The following is a 24,932-nucleotide window of genomic DNA, read 5'->3' as shown; positions in this document are numbered from 1 at the left end:
CATGCCAGCAAAGCAATCGCCTAAGACTGGCAACCTAATTGATTAACGACTCTGCAAGGCTGCGGATGTGCGGATGTGGGCGCGGATGTGGGTTGGATTAATCCAAATACCAAGGAAACTTTCGCCACAAGCCGCTCAATTTGCTTTATTAAATTGTCATCTATGGCTGGCCTTTGGCTTTGCTTAAGTCATACCAGGCCGAAAATTTGGGTCAGCAATTGCGAGATGATTAGAAAGCCCTTGGGCGGAGTGTAAGTGGGCGTGGCACTCTTGGCATGACTCTTTTTTTTGTTGTTTGTTGCCAAGCGCTTATCATTTATCGCAATGAGTTTCTGACGATATTTTTCGGAAACTCGACAGGGGTACACGTTAACTAATAGATTCAGCTTTATTTTAGGACTAGAATAGTAACAATCAACTGAAATGTTTTATTATTATTACATATGTACATATATGGAATGATCTATATAATTTAATATTTATCATGTCAAAAACACAATAATAAAACTGTTACTTTTTATAGCTGCTCATATTATGCAAAGAGCTTTTGAATCTCATCCCAAATGCTGAACATACATATCCAAATGCATATTTAATGTTTAACTTAAAGGAAACCATTTCTGTAGCATACTTCTTTGGGCGCACTGATTTTAATCAGCTTAATGGCATGGTTGCGTAATTGGTTAATTTGATATTGATGGTTGGCAATTGCTGTCGGTTACATAATAAATATAAAATTAATATTCCTTTCTCTTGGGAGATGTAGGCGCATGTGTAAGTTTCGGTTAAGGGCCGTAAATCAGAGCGCGGCAATGTAAAACTCCACTCGAAATGGAAATTGAAGACTCAATTAAAATAAGGCGCCACAATTTATAGCACAAATGAATAACATTTTATTTACTGAAGTAAATAAATCAAGTTAAATTTTAAAACTATATATGAATACTATAGTTTTCCTTCCAACTAGGTTGTATATATTTCACAGTGTACTTGTGAGTGTTTTACTCAGATGTGTGTGTGTGTGTTCCGAATGATTTATGAAATGGACAGCAGTTTGTGGCGGCAGTCGGTGGACTGAGGTCAGCGGGATACAAAATGCAAATGTGCAGCAAAAACGAAATGAAAGCGAAAATAAACACAACAGCTAAAGTAACAGTAAACAGTGGAAAAACTAAGGGAAAAACGATGGCAAAAACAAAAGCACAGCCTGCGGCTTGTATTCCGTAAAAGCGGAAATAATGGCTTAAGTTTGCTTACGCTTCTGCTTACGTTATAAATTACAATGATTGACGTCGCGTGTGGCGGGCTCCACAGCTTTAATTATGCCTGAATTATTACGATACTATTTATTTTGAGCGTTGAATCGATATGGGAAAATAAATTTATCGCTATCATCGCTTTGCTTTAAGCTCTCACGGATCGGTTCTTCGTCAAATTCCGCCCAAAAAAATCACACGTTTAAAGTAATAGCTTTTTTTTTTTTACAGCCGATAACCTAACTAAAAATCCCATCACTTTCACTTCAACTTTCGAGAAAAATTTTGTTTTTGCAAATTTTCTCATTTTTGATAAGGGATACATTATTTCAAAAAATTTTCTAAATATATAATCTCCAGCTTGGGATGCCATTTGATTGAACATCCAAATACGAACAATATTTGGATAATTTTTTGCATTTCTATGGACAAAACTTGACCTGAGCCTTGCCACCCACATGCGATGTACGGCAATCACATATTGACAGAACCAGGCATTCACAGATGTACAAAAACCGAGAGCAATTAGAAGGCATCATGGCAAGCCCACAGCCTCGAGTGGTTCCTTTCTTTTTTGTGGAAAGCCAATGGGTTGTGACACATATTGCTGGGCGTAATTGGAAACCAGCAGGTCAGAATGAAGCTTCAAGTTCCAGAACTTAAAGTTTCCGAAAGTGCTTCGAAAATACTGTGAAAAACACAGTAAAGCAGCAGCTATTTGATTATTATTTGTATTTAATAAAAACACTTTCATCCCATTAGTAGATGTCATGTTTACTCTCCTGTGCTATCTTATTTAATGCCATCGACTTTTGCTGACCTCGATTAATTTAAGAAGTGGACACCTATCAAGTCCTGAAATTTCAACAGCTTTCCACACAGATTCACAATCTCTCACAGCTTATTTATTCATCTGGCAAATGTCTTTCGGCCTTGGGCTCATTGCTATCAGCAGTGCATAAAAATATATGTTCGTACATTTTCATGTTTGCCAGCTCTCAAATCTTGGATCTCACAAATGAATTTTCGGGGCCACTTTTGTCACAAATTATAATGTGTTGTAATTTGGTTTAATGCACGCGCAATGAGACCCAAACATTGGGCGCCCAGAACGAGAGTCCTTTATGGCCACCCTCAAGGCCTAAGCTGTGGCATTGCTCATACGCAGTGTGGGCCAGGGCCATTTTCGACAGGCGGCAGGCGAAAGACGACAGCTTTCATGGTATTTGCATTTTATGCAGCTGAACAAGGTGCTCTGATTGGCATTTAGTTAATTCCACATTCGAGCAGCCAACGCAGTTGATACAATTAAAAATGCATACACATTGGCCCAATTCAGAACCGAAATCAAAAGTAAGCTAATGGAATTTAAAATATCTAATTAATAAAGCAATTCCCTTCATACAAAATAACCCAATTATATGTAAATAAAAAATAATGCAATTTACTTGATTCGAATGAAATGCGGATAACTTAATTTTAAATATTGGCATAATTCAAATTATTGGGTTAATAAGAATTCAAATGAAATAAGGTAAGAACTAAAGCCAGAGTAGTGGCACGTATGTAATAACAGCTTTCTCAGTAAGGCTAAGTTAATAAAATCTTGATACAATTGAATCCGTTCAATAAAGTATCTCAATATCACTTGGATATTTTAAACTAGCTCGTTCAAAACTCTTGTCGCATTGAACGAATGTAGGACTATGAAGAACACGCTGAAGCATCCTTATGTCTGCAGTATTTTTGTCCTGCATCGGACACGTGTTTCCTCTTCTTGGATTTCAATGCACAGGCCTGGCATCCATTCTCGTTTTTCAATCTCGTCTGAGCCGTTTAACTCGTGGCACGAGCGAATAATTGTCCGAAGCATTTGTGAAAGTCTCTATGGCAATAGAAATTTGCCTGGTATTTATGATTCTCTGCATCCTTATTTGTAAAACAGCAAAACGTTTCATTTCTGCTTAGCATTCATAAGCTGCTGAAATGCAAAAGAGAGCTTTCGAGTTCAGCTTGTTGTTTCCCTAGCCTGTCCATCACTCACCACTCAAAGGAGATTATACTGTGATCGAGTTCAAGGGTCATTGAGGGTATATATGGGTCGGAAGAATCACAATACTGGCATAAAACGATTTATGGTTATTTATCTAAAAATGGAAATTAAATGATTACTTAGATTCAATTCGTACATGTACATAATAGAAGAGGTATCTTTTCGTGACGTCCTGAAGGGTGAAAACTGCTCGACTTTTCCACGGATATTTTCCAGCACCAGAGGCATTCGGAAAGTGGCAGCAGTTCCTGAAGAGACCAATCCATTCTGGGCAAATAATTGCGACTTGCGACCCAGCTGATGATGCTATCTGTGGATGATTTATTCGGTGATAGGGGATAATTTAAAGTTTCCCCATTGTCTGCGGCCAGTTGGGGCTTCGTTTTCGCTTTAATATGATTTAAGCAACTGTCGATAGCCCGAAGTGTTAGTTGTGCCTAAAGGCCAGGCTTGATTAGCATATAAATCAAGTGGATTTGTTTCATTCATTACTTCTGGGCAGCCCCACGTCTCGAGGTATTAATTAGGGAAAACTGGCGCAGGCCCCAGGGATCGGGAAATTTACTTGGCCTTGTAAACTTAATAAAAAAGTTTCGGACTTGGTTCGTTTTTTTCTTGTTCGTGGGTTTTGAGTCAGGGGCGGAAAAGAAAGCAGCATAGAGTTCAGCAAACTTTGTGCTTAAAATTTAATTTGTTACTGTAGCTCTCGATGTCTGGCGTTTGAAATTCGCTTGTTTTTGCTTTCCCTTCGACTCGGAAAATGCATTCTTTTCGAACCCATCCACATCTATCAATGTACATTTAAGCCCAATACTTGAACAAATTGAGATCTAGGCAAATGGAAAAATCCGAAGCACTTTCCACTCGAGCAAATTGGGAAGGCTTCGTGTGCACTTGCCCACTTACCAAAAACTCTTGCCAGGTAAAACAGAAAAACATAAACATTTTGTAAACCCAGTTCAGACAGGCAGGCGACAAGTGTTTTCAAGGAAATTGTAAATAGGATTAAACTTACCAACTAACCACACAGTTTTGGATTCGAATTTAAGATTTTGTAAGCTTATTCTGCAGTATTTTTTAAGCCCAATTTAATTTTGTATTTGGTTCTCAACTAAATGTATGCTCAAGCACTCAAAGTGGCATTATCAAAAATACACAAAAAGCCACTTATTTCCGTATACATGTTAATTAATTCCACCAAATATGCCAGCATAAGTATCGTGTAAACTCTTCCTTATTTACAGGCGGAAATTTGAAAAATCGCGTTTGGTGGTCGGGTGGAGAACACAAAACTCGCTCGTTAGCTTTTGATTTGCCCCTCAGGCAGCTCAGCCATAAATTCAGCCACAAATTCAGCTCGTTTGCCAATTTGCGTTGCTTTTTTAAAGTCGGCGAGGAGGAGGAAAGCGGGTACTGAACACTTCTGACCGGCGGCCATTCAACACGGACCCGTCCAAAGAGCCAAGGAAATCCGTTAAATGCTCACTGTCCCGCGGCGCAAGTGCCGCAGGGACAAGAGATTTAATGAATTTATGTCAAGGTGCGGCGCAATCCGGGATTCTCGCTCCGGCTACGGCTCTTTGGCTTCAGCTTTGGCTTTGGAGCCGGACAAGTGTCGGATTTGGGGGGCCGATGGAAAGGCGCTCCTTCAAAGCGACAGCGTTATCAACAATGGAGCTGAATGCCATTTTAATTGGCGCAGGGGGACAAGCCAAATGACAGCCGGTGGCAAGCACTGAGAAAAATATCCATCTATAAATACATTTCGTATCTGTGCTAGACAATTGTGTTAAATTTTTTAGGAATGAGATAGCTTCAGCAGAATGTTTGCCCAGAAATATAGGTGTTAAAGAAAAGTTCTGATCTCAAGGTAATAAATTATTTTATTTCGTGTCCGTGCTGTCCGAAAAGCTGAAAATTCGTCGAGACCAACGGAAGTGGCTCCTCTGAGAGGAAAAGTGGGTGGCGCCACTGGGTGGTTGCCCCAAGGAACTGCCGTAGCATTCACCGCCTGACTTGGCCTTCGCTCATTGCGCACAATTAAAAGTTATCCGCGACGTTTGCCACGCCACGCAACCACAACTTTGTCCTCGACCAATCCAGTCTCCTACATTCCAAATAACAAATGTGCAAAAGTTTAGTGAATTAAATGCGTCGCCGATGACATTTTCCCGGGGAGTCGTTGCCGACAGCTGAAAAGCTAAAAAGCCGGCACCAAGACACCAAGACAGCCAGACACCCGAAGGAAACTTTCAATTGATTCCGACAGCCTCGTAGCCAAAACTGCTTAAAACTAATCTAGTTCTGGGCCCGAAAGCGTTTCGCTTGTGGTTCTTTGCTGCAAGTTACAGGCCATAAGTTTGGGGGCAAAAGGTCAAGGTTGACTTCTCAAAGAGGAAGATTTAATCCTAAATAGCATGTCTAATTTTAGTCTCTCTGTTATGGTATATATTAGTGAACTAACTAACTCAGTAGAAGTGGATGCTTTGTTTACATAATCAATTTCCTTCAAAGTTTTCCACTCAAAAACGTAATACCCCCACTTGAATTAAACATGAATTTGGCCCTAAATAAGACTTTCCAGAAGCGTGGATGTCAAATTCTTGGCCTCAACAAGTACGGTATACAGCAGTGGCTGAAGACAATCGACACGATCATATTCGATGGAAACGGTGTCCTGTGGAGCCACGGCAAGGTCCTTGAAAATGCAGCCGAGACGTTTAACGCACTTCGTGCCATGGGAAAGAAGGCCTTTATTTGCACCAATAACTCAGTGACTTCGGTCGAGGGCATCTGCAAGTATGCCCAGGAAATGGGTTTCTTGGTGGCCAAGAATGAGATCCTTTCCTCGGTCCAAACTTTAGCCAAATTTATGAAGGAGAAAAAGTTTAAGAAAAAGTGCTACGTAGTGGGCGGCCAGGGAATCGTCGACGAATTAAAGTTGGTAGGAATCGAGTCCCTGCCCTTGGATCATTCCTCTCTGCAGGGCTTCTCTATGCCAGATCACATCCACAGTATCTACTTGGATCCCAATGTGGGTGCTGTGGTCGTGGGATCTGACAAGGATTTTAATACAATCAAGCTGACAAAGGCGTGTTGCTATCTCAGAGACAGCGAGGTAATGTTTGTGGCCACAAGTCGCGATGCGGCACTTCCGGCGGCTCCAGGACGAATGGTTCCTTCCGCCGGAGTGATGGTGGCTGCCATTCAGGCGGCCAGTCAACGTATGCCCTTCACTTGTGGAAAACCCAATCCGTACATGTGCATCGACTTGATGCAAAAGGGAGTTATTCAGCCGGACAGGACTTTGATTATAGGAGACACGTGAGTGAAAATTAAAAAAGGGTTAATTTCAAAATATGTGATTAATATTTGGATTGCCACTTCACAGCATGTGCACAGATATCCTTTTGGGCTACAAGTGTGGTTTCCAAACGCTTTTGGTGGGCACCGGGGTTAACAGCTATCAGGATGCCATTGAGGCTCAGGGATCTAAGGCTCCATTACTATATCAGCAAGTTCCTGATCTATATATGCCAAAACTTTCCAATCTGTTGCCATTTTTATCTTCTCGAAATAGATAATTTGTATGGATTTCCAATAAAATCAATAGTTCGGTCATCATTTTGATCTAAAAATATTACTGGAACTAAATCAAAGCTTCTGCTTGTTTTTACTCAACACACAGAGTAGAGAAACTCTCCGATCCGATCGGGAAGCTATGTTCAAGCATACTTTCACAGATTTGACCAAGTTGCCGAAACAACGGGTTCGCCAATGGCTATCCACATTCGAATCCGTGATCCTTGATGCCGATGGAGTCCTTTGGCACTTCTCGAAGGCAATTGACGGAGCTGTGGATACTTTCAATTACATGAACACCACCGGCCGAAAGATTTTCATAATCTCTAACAATTCCGAGATTTCAAGGCAGGAGATGGCCGATAAGGCGAAAGGTTTTGGCATAGAGATCAAGGAGGATAATGTACTGACTTCGTCCTTTTCGTGTGCCAATTTCCTGGCTGTCAAAAACTTTCAGAAGAAGGTTTTCGTCATGGGCGAGAAAGGAGTTCATTTTGAGCTGGAAAAATTTGGCATCTGCTCCCTGAAAATGTCCGAAAAGCTGGAGAAGCCCATGCACGAGTTCGTCACTGAGTTGGAACTGGATCCCGATGTGGGAGCAGTAATTGTGGGCCGGGATGAGGGTTTCAACATGGCCAAGCTGGTTCGAACCGGCAGCTATCTGCTGAATCCCGATGTCATTTTTCTCGGCACCTGTTTAGATGCCGCCTATCCCATCGGAAATAACCGGGTGATGGTGGGCGCCGGTGCCACCTTGGCGGCCATGAAAGCCTATACCGGAAGGTCGCCGCTGGTGCTGGGAAAACCCAATCCCTGGATGGCGTCTACACTCATGCAGTCCGGGGCCATAAAGCCGGAAACCACACTAATGGTGGGCGATACGTAAGGGTTTATAATATATATTGTTTGTAAATCTTCATATCCTCTTAAAAATATTCCCTCTTAGACTGCAGACGGATATGCACTTCGCTTCCAACTGTGGTTTCCAATCCCTGATGGTCGGCAGTGGTGTGAACACCCCGAAGGAAGTGCAGCAGATCATCGAGGAGGGTGACCCCAAGAAGAAGATCCTGGTGCCAGATACCTACCTTCCCAGCCTCGGCCACATGCTGGAGTTCCTCTGCTAGACCGCATACAAATTGTAAATTATTATTGGCAAAAAATTTTGCATAAAATCAATACCACAAAGGCCGCCTGCTACGGCCTGTCTTCAATGTCACCCACAAATCTGGTCCTTTTCCTCTACTTTGTCGGGTATTTCGGTCCCTTGTCAAAAGTCGAACACTTGCAGTCCCAAATGCTGAACTGAATATATCCACGGCGGGTTCGACACTTCATCGCCATCGCCATCGTCGTCGTCATCGTGGTCGACAGATGTGGTCTGGGCTGCTGCTCCTCATCACTCGAAAAATCCACTTGTCACTATCTGCACTGAAGTATATGGGAAAAGAATAGCTGCCTCACAAGTTTTATACATTTAAACAATTATTAAAAACGTTACCATACAAATGATTTTCAACTTATTATTTATAATTAGGAATAAAACAATGTTTGAAATATAATTTGATTGATATTTTTTTTTCAAGTGTACCTCTTTTAAGCTGGCAGTCGAAATGGCTGCCATGGACACGCCCCCTCTGGCGTGTTTAAAACGCTTTTCGTCGCCAGACATTTTCTGGAGCCACATATAATATATATGGGTCACAAAACGTGTGGCCATACTTAGTGGCGTCGCAAAGTGTGTTTTCGCATCCTATTGTCCTTTTTTTTCTTGGTCCTTTTGGCGGGACAGCGATAGGTGTCAGTTCAGCATGTTTCTAAGTTATTGAATGTCACAATTTGTAAATATTGTCTATTTATATTCGTCTATTTGTGTGTTTTCAGCTGTTCTTTGTGAGTGAATGTGGAAATAATGTGAAGCTCATGTCGAGTGGGCTTTGTATTTTCTATGGATTTTTTTGTAACTTTACTATGTTGGCTTTCTTGGGACTTAAAGTTGAGTCAGCTTTTTGTTTAGGCTTAAAACTATATGCATATGCGTATATCAATACAATTGATTATAACGTGTCATTGATCGATATGAATGAGGAAACTATGCATTAAAGTATATATTTGTCATATAAAGGAAGTAGTTTTTCCTCCTTGAAAGCCATTAAACCTTCTACCCCACGCGTTCTTATTAAATGGAGTAATTTATTTTCGATTTTTTCTTGTCCTTGGTTGCCATAGTCAATTCCAAATGTTGAGCCTTGTTTACAGAGAACTGTTTGTTTTCTGCCTGTGACATCTGCCCATCCAATTGTCAACTATCCAATGAAGAAGTGGGACTGCGTTGCCCTGTAATTGAGGGCCGTTCAAAGCTAATTATGCGAGTGTTTCAGGAAATGGAGCCATACACATATGCACTGCTAAAAAACTGTCTTGGTATGATGAATATTTAAAATTCCAACCAAATTTACAAACATTTTTAAAGCTTAGTCTAGTGGTTTTCGTATTCGTATTTAATGTGATATAATTATACGGAGCTAATTTACCCCCAAAGTTAAGTACAGAATAATTCAGAGTTTTTCCGCAGTAGAAGTGTGCGTGGGCTGGGGAAAAAAGTTAGAAATGAAGCGAAATTTCCGTGGTCGGGTACACTTGGCACTAACGTTCAGATCCCGGGTGTGGATAGCTGTCAGGACGCCTCCGGCTCCCCACGTCATTGTCATTCCGGCGGATAAAGTGGGGCCTGGGGAATTTAGTTGTGTATTAGATGGCGAACAAGTGCCCCTTGTTACGCGGCATCACGATGCTCGATGTTTGGCATTGTTTGCCATTGTCTTCGACTTTCGTCCTGTCGTCCTTGCGCCAGGAGAGCAAGCAGTGCGAAGTTTGTGAACTTGGAATTCCGGCGAATCACATGGTCAACATTAATTAAAATTTTAACGCTGAACAGCTTCGATGTTTCGGACAAAAGACGGCTAATTAATTAGCGACAGGGTCAACACTTTGTCATCGATGCCTCGCGTCCAGCTGAGAAAAAGCCAGAAAACTGTTTGTCGTTTGTCAAAGACTCCAATCCAAGGTCCAACGCCACTTGAAGCCCGAATAATGATAATCCCAGCAGCATCAAAAACGCATCAAACTGTTAGGGCGATACCAGCGACAAAGTCATCAGCAGAAATATTTACTCGGGGTCGCCGGGGCCATGGTGTTGACATTATCCGGAGCTGATTTATTATCGCCCAGCGTGGTGACACTTCACTGCTGGCAGAAACAATAGAGTTTTCCTCGGCGCCTTTGTTTTTGGCATCCACAAAAGGATCCGAATCGCTAAGCCCGAGGCATTAAAGTATTTCATGAGGTTTGCCAGATCCTGTGCAACTCATACCTCTAATTATGTGCTTACCTTTGGAGTTCTCACTGAGGTGGAAGATAAAAACGAGTTGATTCAAACTTCCTGCTTCAGATACTCAGCATTTTGTTAACATTTCGTAAAAAGAGTACTTTTGATGGACAAAATCACAGAGCCTGACTGATATTACCAATTAAAGCTATTGGCCAACTCAACTGGTAATTTTTCTCAATTAGTTGTTTCCGAAAGCAGAGCTTTCCGTATAAATTGGGTATATTAAAACCATATATTAGCAGCAGAGCACGAATATGTGTATGCCAGTTTCAGGAAACATGCAATAATATCCACTTTAAATGGGTTGTGCATTTGTTGGCGCCCCTTGTTCCAATTATTTGCCGTTATCTCGGATCGGTTTATATTCCCATTATTAGGTTGGGGCTCACGTGCGGACCGTAATTCACCACGGCGGGTTGGCACCTGGGCAAGTCGACCTTGCTGCCATCCCACCCCCACCGTGCGTGTGTGTTTGTATCTTATTGTTATGGTTATTATTATTTAAATTCCTTTGTGAGCCTGTCGAGCATTATTACCGGCTTCCCGACTGTCTTGACTAAAGTCGACATCCTGCCAACGTGCTTAGCATAAGATAAGCAAATGCGCCAGGACCTTCACCTCCACTCGCTTCCTCCTCCGCCAACCAATCGTTTCTAATCTCCCCGGGTTTAGATTTTCCGAGAACCGAGATTTTCCCATCGGCCTGACACTGCGTTGGCAATTATCCGACAGGACTCGGCCAAATTGAATTGCAAGTGGCCGTCTTAAGTGCTCGTTATCATTTTCCAAACTGCGTCTGGCTAGTAAAGTTTGCCTATTATGGCGGCCGTGGTAATTGTGGTGCAAAATCTGAAAATCAATGCAAATCAGACCCGCCGAATGGGGTAATATATTCGCACACTAAAAGCATTTCAGATTTCTCATCATCATTTATTTGCACAATCGTTGAATTTGTTTAAATTAGTTTCGATTACGTATTCGCTAAGACTATACAATATTAAAGCTAATCTAGATCTAGTTGAATTAAGGTATATTTTTATTAGGAAAAGGGAAACTAAATTATTGGTTTTCGTCTGATAATTGGGTGTTGATTATAACTGGGCAATATTTATAGAATTGATAAAAGCGTCAAAACAATAACTTAGTTACCCCTTTCCTGGACTTCAATTGAAATCTAAATCTCTTTGGTTTTCGTTTATGCTTGGCATACTAGATCATAAGTATATATACATAACTCTTAAAAGTATTTACACAGTGTATTGGGTAGTTTATATTTTGTGGGACAAGGAGCAGTAAAAATAATTCGTTTGTGAACACCTGAAAATGTCTTTTTCTTTTGTTGTTTATTATTGTTGCATTTGCTGTTAAATTGAGCTACTTGAGTTTTTAGGGCGACTAAATAATGCTGGCAAACTTTTGAGCTGACTGAACTTTGAGCGGCATTTTAAAAACTTTCTGACAAGTTGACAGATTGCCCGGCCTTTGTATATTTGGACCCGAAGAACCCCAGTTTCCGGTAAAGTGTGAGGGAAATCGAAAAGTTCGGGAAACCCAAATCAGCCAAAGAAAAGGAAAATCATTCATCAAGTTCGGCCGAGAAATGCGTCGTAAAGGATATTTAATTAGAGGCAGCTAAAGTTTACGCTAATAAATAAAACTTCGGACAAAGGCCAGTAGAAAGTGAAACGATATTGGGTTCGGAAAAGTTTCGATGACTAATTTAGTGCGAAATTGATACAAATTCAATTCATTGAACCGGAGAAATGATAGGAAAACGTTAGGAAAACAATATTAAAACTCTCAGTCTAAGAAACTATTTTCTTCAGCCTGGCCGCCACTGAAACTAACTTTCTTAAAATCTATATCAACGAGTTAAGTTCTGGAGGAGTAGTAGAGAAATTGGGGAAGGAAACATTTAACGCTTATCACAAGTAACTCAACGCTTGGAGCGCATAGTTTATGCCTTCTGTACAAACTATAGTAGTACTTAGTAGTTACACCTCCGGTCAAAATATTAGCATTCCCGGGCACTCATGCCACTTAGAAAATGTTTTTATTAAATTTAAAAAGCTACGTTCACCTTTAATAATCGAATAATTATTTACCCAAAATCGCATTCATCGTTTTTTTTAGATTTCATTATAGATTTGATTATTTAAAACTCGTGAAATTCATCAAATTATTTAAAGTGATTAGTTTTTTTTATAATATATTATTCAGATTGGAAATTAAATCTCCTTTAAAATTCCAATGTTAAAGAAATGTAAAGAAATGCTACTACTATTTTGACCACAGCTGTTTGTTAAGCCCTATTTCCGTGTCTATCCTATTTACAAGATTGGTGCTCTAAGTCAACCCCTTCCATGTGAACCCTTCTAATCGTTTTTGCCCGGACACAATCTCAGAATCCAGAGGAGACGTGTCCCAGTTTTTTGCTGTCCGGCAGGGTCCAGTCGTAACCAATAGAAGTGTTGTTATTGGTTGTTGAATTTGTTGTGGATGCGGATCTCTGCATTTCGCGGGCGGGAAAGTAAACCACTGGACCAGGCGAGGGAGCTCGATTTCGCTTGATCTTGACCAGACCGGGTGATCCCGAGACCTGGGTCAGTCGGACATTATTGAGGGAATTATTGCCACCGCCACCACCGCATCCCCCACCGCCTGGTCCTCCGGTGGCCACCAGGTAGGTGGTGGTGGTGCTCCGCTGGGTGCCGTGCCTCGAGAAGCGGCCGGAGGATCGGTGGTTCAGAGTTCCATCGCCGTTGTTCGATATGGAGCTCTCGTAGTGGATAAGATCCGGTTGGTCACGACTCAGGCGGCGCTTGAAAAAAATGAGTAAAAAAATGCGCTTGAACTTTTCGCCGAAGATGATGTAAATGAGAAAGTTGACACTGCTATTGATGGTGATCAGTAGATTGGAGATCTTCGTAATTTTATGATCGATGGTGCTATAGAAGGCCTCGGATATATTGAGCACCAGCGGTAGAAAGTTGAGCATAAAGAACACTATCACCACGCACAGCAGCATTGTGGCCAATCCGATCTCCCTTTTCTCTGATCTCGATAACCTCTGGCGCTCCCTATTAGCCCTCTTCACCTGCCTGTATATCAGACAATTTAGTATGGCTAGGGTGAGAAAGGGTATGATATAGTTCACTATCAGGTAGCACCAGTGTATGTATATGTTGATGTAGGTCTCCGATCTTCTCAGTCTCGAAGGTCTCACGCAGTGGAGTATTACATCCTTGCCCGGTTCGGGATAGGTGACAGTCAGGACCTCCCAAAATCTGGGCATATTGTAGGCCAACGAGAAGCATACACAAACTATGAAATATATTTTAGCTCTTCCGTAAGTGCAGAGTGCTCTCGCCTTCAGAGGATGGCAAACGGCTACATATCTCTCTAAGGTCACCGTAAATGTCATATATATACTAGCTGTCTGGGCTATCATGCCTATAGGGAATACCGCCGGCGATATAAACGGATAAACATAGTTGTAGTAGCCGAAAAAGTGACCCGTATATGGATATATGCTGGGTATTCCAAACAGCAGGATAGAGGTGATAATCAGCACCGTATCACAGCGGGCCAATCCAGTGAGCAAGTAGTTGATACTGGATCTCATCTGTGGTCGGGAGAGGATTATCATGGAGATTATGTTGCCTAGGATGCCGAGGACACCAACGATATTTATCAGTACTCCGCACACCCAGAACTCAATGCGATTGTTCTCCAGCAGTGGGTTGTACACATCCTCGCAGATTCGTGTCCAATTCGGATCGGGATCCAGGCCCAGGTCCTCGTAGTGGGGATATTGCAGATCCGTTTGCACCTCCGTGTGGTTAAGGACGATTTGCAGAGTGGGCTGACTGTTGTTCTGCGGAAACAAATCGTAGCGTACCGTTGGGCCCTCGGTGGCCATCGCACTGGCCAGGAACTCATCGTCGCTGATGGGTCCACCGTAATCGTAGTCCGTGGGCGGTGGTGGCATTACGCCTGGCGAGGGTAGCTCCAGGCGGAGCAGGAGCCGCGCAACCGCTGTACCACTCATGGCTCCCGGAGTCTACTGACCCACTTCCCCGATGCGTAAGCCTAACCCTTATCGAATCGTGGACGTAGCATTTAGGCAGCCGACGGGTAACTTTCGCACGAACATCAATTCTGCGGCCACAGGTCGGATACTTATTGTTGCACGGTTCAGGGGTCACGAGCACCTGATGACTATGTCCTTTGTCCTGGCTTCCACCCGGCGCCGTCGACACTTTAAGCTGGAAAATAGGAAATGAAAAATGGAAGGTCATTTTAAACAAGGTTGCTAGCTAGCACTGAAATACAAATTTTTAAGGAGGTCATTTGTAAAAGAAAGCCCTTTGGACTTTATTTAATGTGATTATAAATGCATATAATTTGTATCTTTGTAATTTTCACTGAAGTTCCATCATCCAAGTTGATTATTATGGATCCAATTATAATTTTGAAGTAACGGAAATATGGTAATTTGCAGTACTCTTTTATTTCCAGTGTGTTTGAGAAAGGTAACTTAGGTTATATCGATTAACAACAAGAAGCTTCTCCCTTCTTTACCCCAACAAACTTTTTTGCGTGGCTGTTGGTGCGGAACTAAGTAAGATATATGTATTCTTTCCAGAGACCTAAAACATTTTCTCTGCTCATTATAAATGCCTTTGGTGTCAATTGCTGGCCTCCTGCTCCTGTTGTTTAAAAGGAAGCCTAATTGAAGCCTGCTTTCACAGGTAAATTTGTAACAATTAGTTCTATAATTAGAACAAGGTTATTACGTTTCAAAATGATTTGCCCATTTGTTGAGCTCTTGACTTCGTCTAGAGTTTAATTTTCTGAAAATTAACTATTCCAGGATGCCGAAGAATGGGCGCGTTAAGATCTCCCTACGGAATTTCGTATAACAATTTTCCAAAGGTAGATTCCAATAAGTGCGAGAGGAATGCGAACAATTAAAGGGAAATCCAAATACACAGAAACGTTGAATTCTAATATTTTTAGATTTAATTAAATAATATCAGCTCTTGGCTACTGCAACGCATCCATATCATTTATAAATTATAAAAAAAATTATCTGGCTTAAAATATAATCATGTTGTTACTATCAGTGTGTCAGTTTTAATACCACATGCACTAGTTTTAATAAATGTAACAAACACAGAACGTAATCTCCATTATTAGGGCTAACAAAAACTAGCAGCCCATTAGTCGAAATCATTATTGTGTTCTGAAAAGGATGGCCATAATTGTCATTGAAATTGGTTTTTGCTGCATACAACGTGTCGGCTTCTATTGGCCGTTATCCTTTAATGAAGGTCCCATGTTTGTCACACTCTAATGATTTAATTCACTTTATTTGTTCTCGGCCCTTATCGAATTGTGTGGCAACAAGTGTGGCCACTAAATCATTTAAGGGTTTTTGGGCAGCACTAAATACGTCGTTGCCACGTGTAAATATCACGAATTCCCACACCGCCGCGCCCATTGAATGTCACAGTTTTGACACATCAATCAAGCTTAAGTGGCCAAGATCGAAATCGGAACTCACCCACACGCACCCACAAACCATTTGGCCAGCAAACAACAGCACAGATACACCAAGAATTGAACCAAAATGCGAACAGAGACTGATAGCTCATTCAGTGGCCAAGCAAATCAATCAAACAACACGCCCATATAATATTGTATCTTTAACATAATACTGACAAAAAAAAATGTAGTAAATCCTATTAAACAACATTGAAATATTTAGTTAATTATAAAATATATTATTTTGAGTGTTCTTTACAAGATTGTTTTTTCGTTATAAGCCGAATTACGATTTTATACAAATGGTATGCAAATAGAACAGAAATGTCAGAAAGCTGCTATGAAAAATATTTGTTTAATGCGTTTTAATTATATTATAATACTTTTCCCTCAGTGGGCATTAGCAGGACTTCTGTGCGACTTATTCCCTCTACTGCATAATGAAATCAATATAGATTCTCATACCGAAAACGATTGTGAATCAATGCTGACGTCATTTACGGCCAGGTTAGTAAAACAAAGAGTACGGCAATTGGTGTTGCTGATTATATGAGACATGTAATTGTGGCCCTGGGTGTTTTTGTGATGTTTGTGGTCGTGCTCAGTTAACCGCAGAGTGCAGAAAACCAGAATGAATGGTGGTGGTGGATGTATAGAGGGCAAAGGGCGCACACGTTGCGTATGCGTGATATTTGGTGAATTTGCATTTGTTATCTCTGTGCAGCAGCAGCATTTTGATTAACTGAAGTGTCCGCTGCAGTTGTTTGCATGTTAAGTGGTCAGCGATTTGCAGTCATTGGAATGCAGGTGTCGTTGAGCACTGACCCATCCATGTCCATTGGTTTTCATTGTTTCGACCCTGGGCTCCTAATGCGATTATCTCAATTAGAGGCGAGAATTGAAGTGCTTTCGAGGAACTTTCGCCTCCGGCAGCAGCAGCAACTGTCCGGGCAATTATAAGGGCAATTATCTTTAATGCCTCTGACCCTTTTTCCCACTCTTGACGGCCTGCACGTGTCCTGCTTTAGTTGCCCCGGCCGCCGTGTGACTCACACATTTACTTTTTACGTCCCTGACATTGGTAAATCGCCCACACGACCAGTGCCGAAATGGCTTTTTTTCCCAGTTCGGCAAAAAAAAAATATTGTCGATCCTAGTCAGAAATTTTTCCTCACAGCTGGCTCTATGGCAGCAGTTTTGGTATTCGGAATGCCCAGCCACTTGCTTTTTGTCACGCGGAAAAAGGAAAACAGAGGCTTTTCAGTTTCACTGCCATTTGCTCTTTGTTACTGTGGTAGGCGTTTTTTTTTTATCGGCTTTTGTTGTTTCACATGTTCTGTGGGAAAAACAAACAACATCAAAGAGCGATTCTAGAGGATGAGCACTCTCGAATGTCCTGTCCATATTTTTGGAATACCTTAATAAGGTAGAACTGGGCAACTGCCAATAAAATTTAAGATTGTACTTGTATGTTAGATTTTAATTTAATTTGTACTATTTTGCAGTGATTTTTTATTTGGTTAGGATGTATTCCAGTAAAGCAGACATTTAATCTGCAACTAAATCGAAGCGAACATAAATTTCAATTCCAGTGACTAGAACAATCCGCAGTTTGGGCAAACCGCTTTTTACAGCTTTCTGAATGGCTGAAAGAACCATAAATACAGCTCGGATTACGCGGCTTAACCACTGAAAGCTGACTGAAATCTACATGCCAGCCATCCGAAAAAACTTTAAACCCTTGAGCTCCTACAAAAAAAAAAAAAAGAAAAAGAACTGAGGGCAGTTGTGTGAACTTTGACTGAGCCGCACGATTTTTGCAGTTAAGGTATAATCGGTTTTTCCATTTTTTAACATTTCCAGTTTCAAGTGCTGGCCATGCAACTCGTAATGCTAATTGCACTTTTAAGTGTCGAAGCAATTAAATCAAATGTGGATAATTGAGTTGGATTTTATTTACAGCCGTGTGCTTTATGGCCAAATCAATGCCAGGATAAATAGAACAGACACGTCGCATCCATTCACTTTTCACGTTGAGCGACAAATAGTTTCAATTAATGTTTCATTCTGTGAGCGGCATTAAGCTTAATTATTCAAAAAGCAATTTGCATGTGAAATGCTTCTTTGCCAACCGTTTTCCTATTTGTTTTCCCATTTCTCTAGTTTTCTATTGTTTGATTTCCATGAGTGCAGTTGGCTTGGTGTTGAAAATCCATGTTTAGTTTGGGCGCCAGATTGTCTGGATTGTGTCATTTCCATTTGGCTGGGACTTTTGGCATGTGCTCAGCAGATTTGTATTTCCCATTTAAGTGGGTTGATTGAAATGGATGTGAACATGATATTGATGGCTTAACAGGTGGTAAATATTCATTAAGGGCGTAAGGAATTGCTGGCATAAATACCTTGGGTATGCAATTTATTAGGAAAATTGGATCGAAACTAATTGTAAACATTTGTTAATTTGACTGATTTGAAGCTTAATTTAATATGAATTGTGTGCCTATACATTACTGCTTAAAAAAAAAGAATAATAAATAATATACCAAGGGCATTTATAATTTTTATTTAATCAGGAAACACGTGGATAGCTATAGATATGTTAAAGATACAAGAAATAAACAAGATTTATTTGTTCAACGAGCACTAACCATTCTAACAATAAAACAAAAAATTAGAGAGAAAAACCCATGAAGAACCCCTATAAATCGACACCATACTTCTTGCCATATTTCATTCGACGGCTGGCATTTTTTCTGAATTTATTTAATTAAGCAGCTTAAGTATATTAACTTATGGTTGCCTTCCACTTTTCCATTGTGATTCCGTGTGCCAGCGGAATTCGTTATACTTATAGACATACAGCATTGGATTTAGTGTTTTCTGAACGCAAAACTTATAGAACCGCGAGTGCTTAGCCGCATGTTGAGCATATAAAGCCAAATAAAAAATAAAACATATAAAAGTCAAAGAATCTGGTTGGCGGCATGAAATGAAAACACAAAATTATAATTATTATATTTCGCAGCGAAAGAGAGAAAAGCGAGCTCTTTGCGATTTATTTTTAGTTGACAGTTTCAAGGCTTTTGCTCTCGACAATCTGGCAGACGGAACCAAAGGAAAGCGCTAAGAAATACAAAAATGTGACTTTTCTCAAAACCAGGGATGCCGTGAATGTCCAGCCTGGTTTTGTTTGGTTCACCCCGCTGTCACTTGCATATTTCTGTTGCAATTTCGGTTTTAATGAGCATCCTGCCGAGCTCTTGGGTATTCCGAAAGGCATTCAGCCAGCTCTACTAATTGCCGGAATTCGCACAATTTGATTGCTCAATAGCCAGGTGCCGAATGCTATCCATGGAACAACTGATTTATGCACCAAACGCCTTCTTCTTTGTTACTCTTCACCACGAGAAAAGAAAAATTCCATTTTTACGTTACACTAACAGAAATATACCTATGGAAAGCATTTATAGGAAAATGCATAGTTTTTTCATAAAACAACGATGTCAATACTTTGATATTACTTACGTGGTTGTTACGTTGTTACGACGTGGTTGTTTTCCTGAATGGCTGCGTTTAAGGTAAATAATCGCTGCATTGTTGCCTGCAGAGTACCACGCGGCGTATACTTAATCATTGCGACATTAAGTAGCAGCGAGGGGGGGAAGGACTCAAGATCTATTTGCCTACAGCATTTAACCCAAGGCTAACGAAATCCTGTGCGGCTGCTATTTGTTTTCACTACAAGTCAGAGTTATACCACCTTTCTCCTTGTTTTTACTTTCCAGCTGGCGTGGAAACAAATTTGCAACATTTAGTAAATTAATATGCACTGTGTGGGCAAAGAAAGTGCATGTGAATAAATTTATGTGACGGCACCTGTGTAAATATATCTAAAGCTAACAAAAAGATGCATGCAAATTTACTTTACGAGCATCCGGTACTTATTTAAAGCCAAGAAATTCTGGAGAAACTTTATTAGTACTTCTCACTGTAATCTTTCTATCATCTCTTATTAGGTTTCTGCTTTTAATTAAAATTTAAATCTTGAGTACTTAGCTCTCCGCATACCTGCCCCAAAGTTTCTGCAAACTAAGTTTGGCAACAAAATAGATAGACAAAATGGTAATAAAGTAGTTTAATAAGGCAATTAAAGCCCAAGGCATCTATTCAAGATCGACTGCTAGTTCAAAAGTTATTCAGTTGTATTCATTTTGGCTATCTTTTGATAAAAAATCAAATATATTATCCAAACAATAAGGCCTCATTAGGAATTGCTTTCAGAGGCAATAACAAACATGAAATAATATTAAAATTATTCTTGAATTGTTCAAATAAATGTAGTTATACCGAGTCATTTCCTTTATTTCCACTTAAATTAAATTGAATTTCCAGCCAGGTAAAATCGATTTAGTGCTGTGCATAAGTGTAACTCACTTGTTCTGCATTGTTGCAAAATTATGTAGAATTCGATGAGTGGGGCTGTGAAATATTTTGTATACACTAAAGAACTCTTTTCAAGATGTTTTCTTTAGAATTCGTGTGTCATAACAAAACCGAGAAACTGAAGAAGCCACTTTCAATGAAACTTTCTGGGATATTGAGTATGTTGGAGCGATTGCATCTCACGGATGACTCGTCGCTCGGTGCAGGAGAGTCCTTCTCCATTATTTTCGCCAGACAATAAAAATGCCTTTATGGAATATTTTCACTTGACAGGCCACATGGGAGGTTCTCCCATGCGCAATAAATTAATCTTTTTAATATTCAACATGCTGTGGCTTATCGACATGGAAATCGTGAGGATTTTCCACACCCAAGGATGCTAATAAAAAAGCCACTTGACATTTTGCTTTCTTAAGGAAAACGCATGTTTTATGACACACGTTTGCCGTTTTGTTTTTGTTTCCTTTGGCTGTTTTCTTAATGGGCTTATTAAGACGTATTTGCTTACCTTGGGAATTTAATTTACAACACGAGTGTGTGTGCAAGATATTCGCATATTCCCATTTGCATATCTTGGCGGCGAGAATGTCAACAATCAATGCCAAGGGACAGTCGGCGCGATGGGGTTAATCAAATTGGAATGGAATGATCTGCGATTCGATTTTTTTTTTTTTGTTATTTTGGGCTGAGAGTTCTTGGCTTTCTCTGCGCTTTTCTCGGCGAAGATAATTTAGTAATTTGTTTTCACGTTCCGCCTCCGAAAAGAAATTTCTTCGGGGAGCTTTTTATCGATGCTGCTCACTCACACACACGCCAGAATATATTTAATATATTTATTTATAAATTAATGAGCTGCTGGCAGCCGATTTCACATGATTATATACTTCGAAAGGCATTATTAAAACACTTTCTCCGTTTGATTTTGAATAAACAAAACTTGGTTTTTATTTATTTACTGAATATCAGTGCACTCTCACTCTCGTTTCAGGCACTCGCTCTCCCGTGCGTATGAGTGATATTTTTAAAAATATCTCGAAATTCGTTTTCCGAACGCTTTTCCTGGCGCGAACGCGATGAATGCTGACTGCCAACTGTGCCGCCGAATTTTCCGCTTAAGTTTTCCGGCTTGCCGCCTGGCAACAATGTTGCATGTTGCCGGCTAGTCGATATGTTGCTACTGGGCATGCGCCGCGGAAATGTTGCTGCTTTTCCGGGCAATTTCATTCATAACGAAAACTGGCGCCGTCATTACTGCAAGTTGCATGTTGCTGCAACACCGCCATGACCACTGCACCCAGTGAAAGTGTCTGCCTGTCTATTTATAAGGCAGCCAAATGTCGTAAGGCGAACAATCAAGTTTTATACCCTCTATAATGACCACAACGACCCAGTTTGTGTTTGTGGAATTGAGAAACGCCGAGACACCCGTATATACACTACCCATGCTCACCGGAAGTGCAGCACTAAACTCGAATGGGGTGGGGGTAAGTAAAATTTACTCGCTGCGTGGGTGGAAATCGCTCGAGGAAATTAATTTAATGTTTATTGTTTGGGCAGCCGACGAGCAGAGCGCAGCATTGTTTTCAGCGGAAGTGGGCGAAGGATAAGCCAAGTGGTTTTCGAAAGCGCCATCTTCAAATAACACTGCGGTGGGCAAAGTTTTTCCTGCCAGCGCACGCAATTCATTAAAGCATCATGAAAGCCATTTAATAAAATATAATTACAATTAAAATTTATACTGTGGAAAGAGTTAATAAGTATACAAGTAGGTAATAGATATATCATTTTAAATCGGATATTTCAAGCTTTTTTTATATCTTTTCAATACAGTTTTCCCATTTTACGCTTTAATTTCCTTTCAATTACCTAATTTATTTCGTTGTGTGCTCGCGACTATTTGCCCTTTAAAGACCTATTGAACTATACCATTTTCTTCGATGACATTTTGAACTTTGCCTTGAATGATGGACAACATCTGTTGTCACAAATGCGTTTATCAGACTTGGCAATAAATAATCATCCTACACTCGATGTGTTTATTTTCTAAGGTTTCAGTCAAAGTCTACGCACTTCTGAATCAAACTAAAGTAAATTCCAGCTATTCTTTTGAATATTTTCTATACAATAATTCGTTGGCTTTCCGAGGAAGCCCTCAAACTTGATCCGTTGGTGGCATGTGCCAGTGTTTTTAGGGCCTCTTCGCCGGCTGAAAAGCCAAGGAAAAGGCGCCGAAACTTGCAAAGCTCAGTTCAGAGACAACGCGGCGGATTACGGCTCGCTGATTTATTTTCCCTTTGGGTTTTTCTTCACTTTCCCTGCCTGCATCTGTCAGTACGTAGGCTTTTTGCTGGCCCAACAGTCGAAATATATTTTTAATATTTTCATTTCCCAATAAGACGGCTTCCTCGCTGCCTGACAGATGATGTTTTCTTCCTTTGCGTCCCCGAAGACAACAATTTCAAAGGGAAGGTGGCGTTCTAGTGGGTGGCCATGCCAATCATGACGCGCATGACGCGCCAAAGAGTTTTCATTTATTTGGCTCGCATTTGACACTTTAACCGCCCGGCGATATAAAAGTTTTCTAATAGAACCGCCGCTGACCAGCGGAACGTAACCTTTTGGGGCACTTTTAGATTAATCACCCCGACATTTCCACTCGGCTTAACCTTCATGACCCGTCCCACTGCGGTCTCACTTGATTCGCACAATTACACAACAAATCCGACCGCCAAAGGACCGCCCACTGCCAACCAATTTATTGGCAGCTGACCAGTGGTCAGAAAAAAGGAAACTTTATATGGATTCAGTGGCAGATTTAAGGACGTAACACGCACTCAAAAAAAGGACTCTGTAATATAACCCTGTTCAAATACACAAAATGCAATAAAAAAGGAGAGAATTATTGTAGTTGTTATAATTACTGTACGTACTATAATTATCTTTATATTTTTTTCTAACAAATAAGTTAAAGTTACACGATTATTTATCAGATAAGGATTTTGCATTTGAAACTATGATATTTATTTCTGTGAAAAAGTATAGAATACTATATACATAATGTTCTTTAAATTCTTCTGTGTATAAATTGAACTTCCTGCTTAGCTTGCATTTCCGCTCGAAGTTTTTTTTTACACAAGACAAGGAAAAGTGGAAAATTGACTTTACCGCAAAATTCACAAATTTTCGCATTCGTCTTTGCTTGGCGCAATTGCATTGCAAGAGGCAGCTGTTGAGTATCTGAATTTTGCTTATTTGCTTTATTTTTTGTAGGCCAAGAAAACTGAAGTTCTTGGAGATGTCTGCACTTGCGACAGCTCGTGCCAGATTCAAATTGGCTTAACGCACTTTCCACTTGCAATACGCTTTTCAGGAACGTAGATCCGAAGCGTGAAGCACGAAGTTCCATAACTGCCACAGCCATGTGGCATGCTAGATGGATAACTGGAGGATTTACAACGGCTTCCGCATCTGCGGCCCGTGACAGGTGGAAATTGATTTGAAATTGACTATCAGTCGCAAACTAATATATATTGCAATGGAAATTGAAAAACAAAGAACGAATTTATTTATAAAAGAGGACGTTGGGAATGAATATGCATTTTTCATTCCTTTCCGTACCCAAGGAAAGCTAGCCATCTGCTAATTTAATTTGAATGTAAAACTGTACATGTATAATAAAGTTTACTTTCGTTGAAGGTTGGTAAATGTTTGTCTAATGTTGAAACTTTTAAAATATTCTTCAATAAATCGGGACATTTAATAGCTTATATAAATGAAAAATCCCGTTAACTTGCTCTTTTATTTCTTAATGCACTTAAGTTTCTGCTGCTTGACATTTACATAAAATGTAGAGTAGTTTCTGTTAAGCGGTTTACCTTTGACCTCCTGGGAAAAGGCAGTCACTCCACCTCCTTTTGATTGAGCACCCTGCTCAACGTGGCTATCAGTGGGGTTTTTTTTCCAAAATATCCTTCCGCAAGGACCTGAGCCTTGCCAAGTGCTCCATCATAGCCGGTGCACAGGAGGCAGGACTCCAAGTGCCACCAGGTATGACTCATCCAATCCGCAGTGACCTTTCTGCATGGCTGCCTCTGGTCTGGCAGACCCACTTGAAAGCTCGGGGTAATAAATTTAAATCGAAATCAAATACAATAAAAACTTGGCACATCAACAGAACTTGTCTCCGCAAAAAAATAATGAGTTAAATATGAAAAACCATCTGGCTGACTACTTGTCCAAAATTAAATGTCTGATCTATATACAGGGTCTGCCATAAAGTGCCGACTATCATAAGCAATAACACAGCAAATAAATAACGCGTTTGCTGTTATAAATCCTCCATGCGATTCCATGTCCTTTGTGTTGCTGCAAATGGCGGCCATTTGCATAAATGAGGGACGAAGGAGCAGCTACGTCATTGTTTGCAGTGCGTCTGAAAAGTTTTCGCCACCTCCACGGGTACAAAAGTACAGAAGGCTCCCATTTTAGTTTTATCTTGACGACGCCATCGCCCAAACTCCAGACATTAGCACTAATATGCATATATATGTTTGTGGCAGTGTGAGGTATGTAGGTGTAATTTTTATGTTTATTACATCCCCCAGGACATTTTGAATGTGTTGTACAAGCGACGACGGGGATTCGAGCTCTCGGTTTT

General features: G+C 40.5%; 3 protein-coding genes across 6 annotated transcripts; 2 read left to right on the top strand and 1 right to left on the bottom strand.

Annotated features, from left to right (window-relative positions):
* The first annotated feature begins 5,822 nt into the window (after positions 1-5,822).
* CG32487 (uncharacterized protein) lies at positions 5,823-6,929 on the top strand. Its single transcript, NM_167970.2, has 2 exons — positions 5,823-6,633; positions 6,701-6,929. Exons 1-2 carry the CDS (start codon positions 5,864-5,866, stop codon positions 6,891-6,893), a joined length of 963 nt encoding a protein of 320 aa, NP_728791.1. The 5' UTR covers positions 5,823-5,863; the 3' UTR covers positions 6,894-6,929.
* Positions 6,930-7,009: 80 nt separating this feature from the next.
* On the top strand, positions 7,010-8,318 carry CG32488 (uncharacterized protein). Of its 2 annotated transcripts, none has more exons than NM_001299997.1 (2): positions 7,010-7,773; positions 7,838-8,318. In NM_001299997.1, the coding sequence occupies exons 1-2, from the start codon at positions 7,031-7,033 to the stop codon at positions 8,016-8,018; spliced, it is 924 nt and encodes a 307-aa protein (NP_001286926.1). In that variant the 5' UTR covers positions 7,010-7,030; the 3' UTR covers positions 8,019-8,318. The 2 variants fall into 2 exon arrangements, with proteins under 2 accessions (NP_001286926.1, NP_728790.1); NM_167969.2 differs by having other exon boundaries at positions 7,838-8,113.
* A 2,900-nt stretch (positions 8,319-11,218) lies between these two features.
* Positions 11,219-21,363, bottom strand: FMRFaR (FMRFamide Receptor). 3 transcript variants are annotated; one of them, NM_001299996.1, is made up of 2 exons: positions 20,784-21,363; positions 11,219-14,550 (listed from the first exon to the last, which is right to left on the bottom strand). In NM_001299996.1, the coding sequence occupies exon 2, from the start codon at positions 14,331-14,333 to the stop codon at positions 12,684-12,686; it is 1,650 nt and encodes a 549-aa protein (NP_001286925.1). In that variant the 5' UTR covers positions 14,334-14,550; positions 20,784-21,363; the 3' UTR covers positions 11,219-12,683. The 3 variants fall into 3 exon arrangements, with proteins under 3 accessions (NP_001286925.1, NP_647758.1, NP_001261347.1); NM_139501.4 differs by having other exon boundaries at positions 20,784-21,089; NM_001274418.2 differs by lacking the exon at positions 20,784-21,363 and adding an exon at positions 19,358-19,663.
* Positions 21,364-24,932: the final 3,569 nt, after the last annotated feature.

Source organism: Drosophila melanogaster, chromosome 3L (genome assembly GCF_000001215.4).
Source record: "Drosophila melanogaster chromosome 3L".
Classification (NCBI taxonomy): domain Eukaryota; kingdom Metazoa; phylum Arthropoda; class Insecta; order Diptera; family Drosophilidae; genus Drosophila; species Drosophila melanogaster.
The sequence above is the reverse complement of the archived record's forward strand: the minus strand, read 5'-3'. Positions and strand labels throughout refer to the sequence as shown.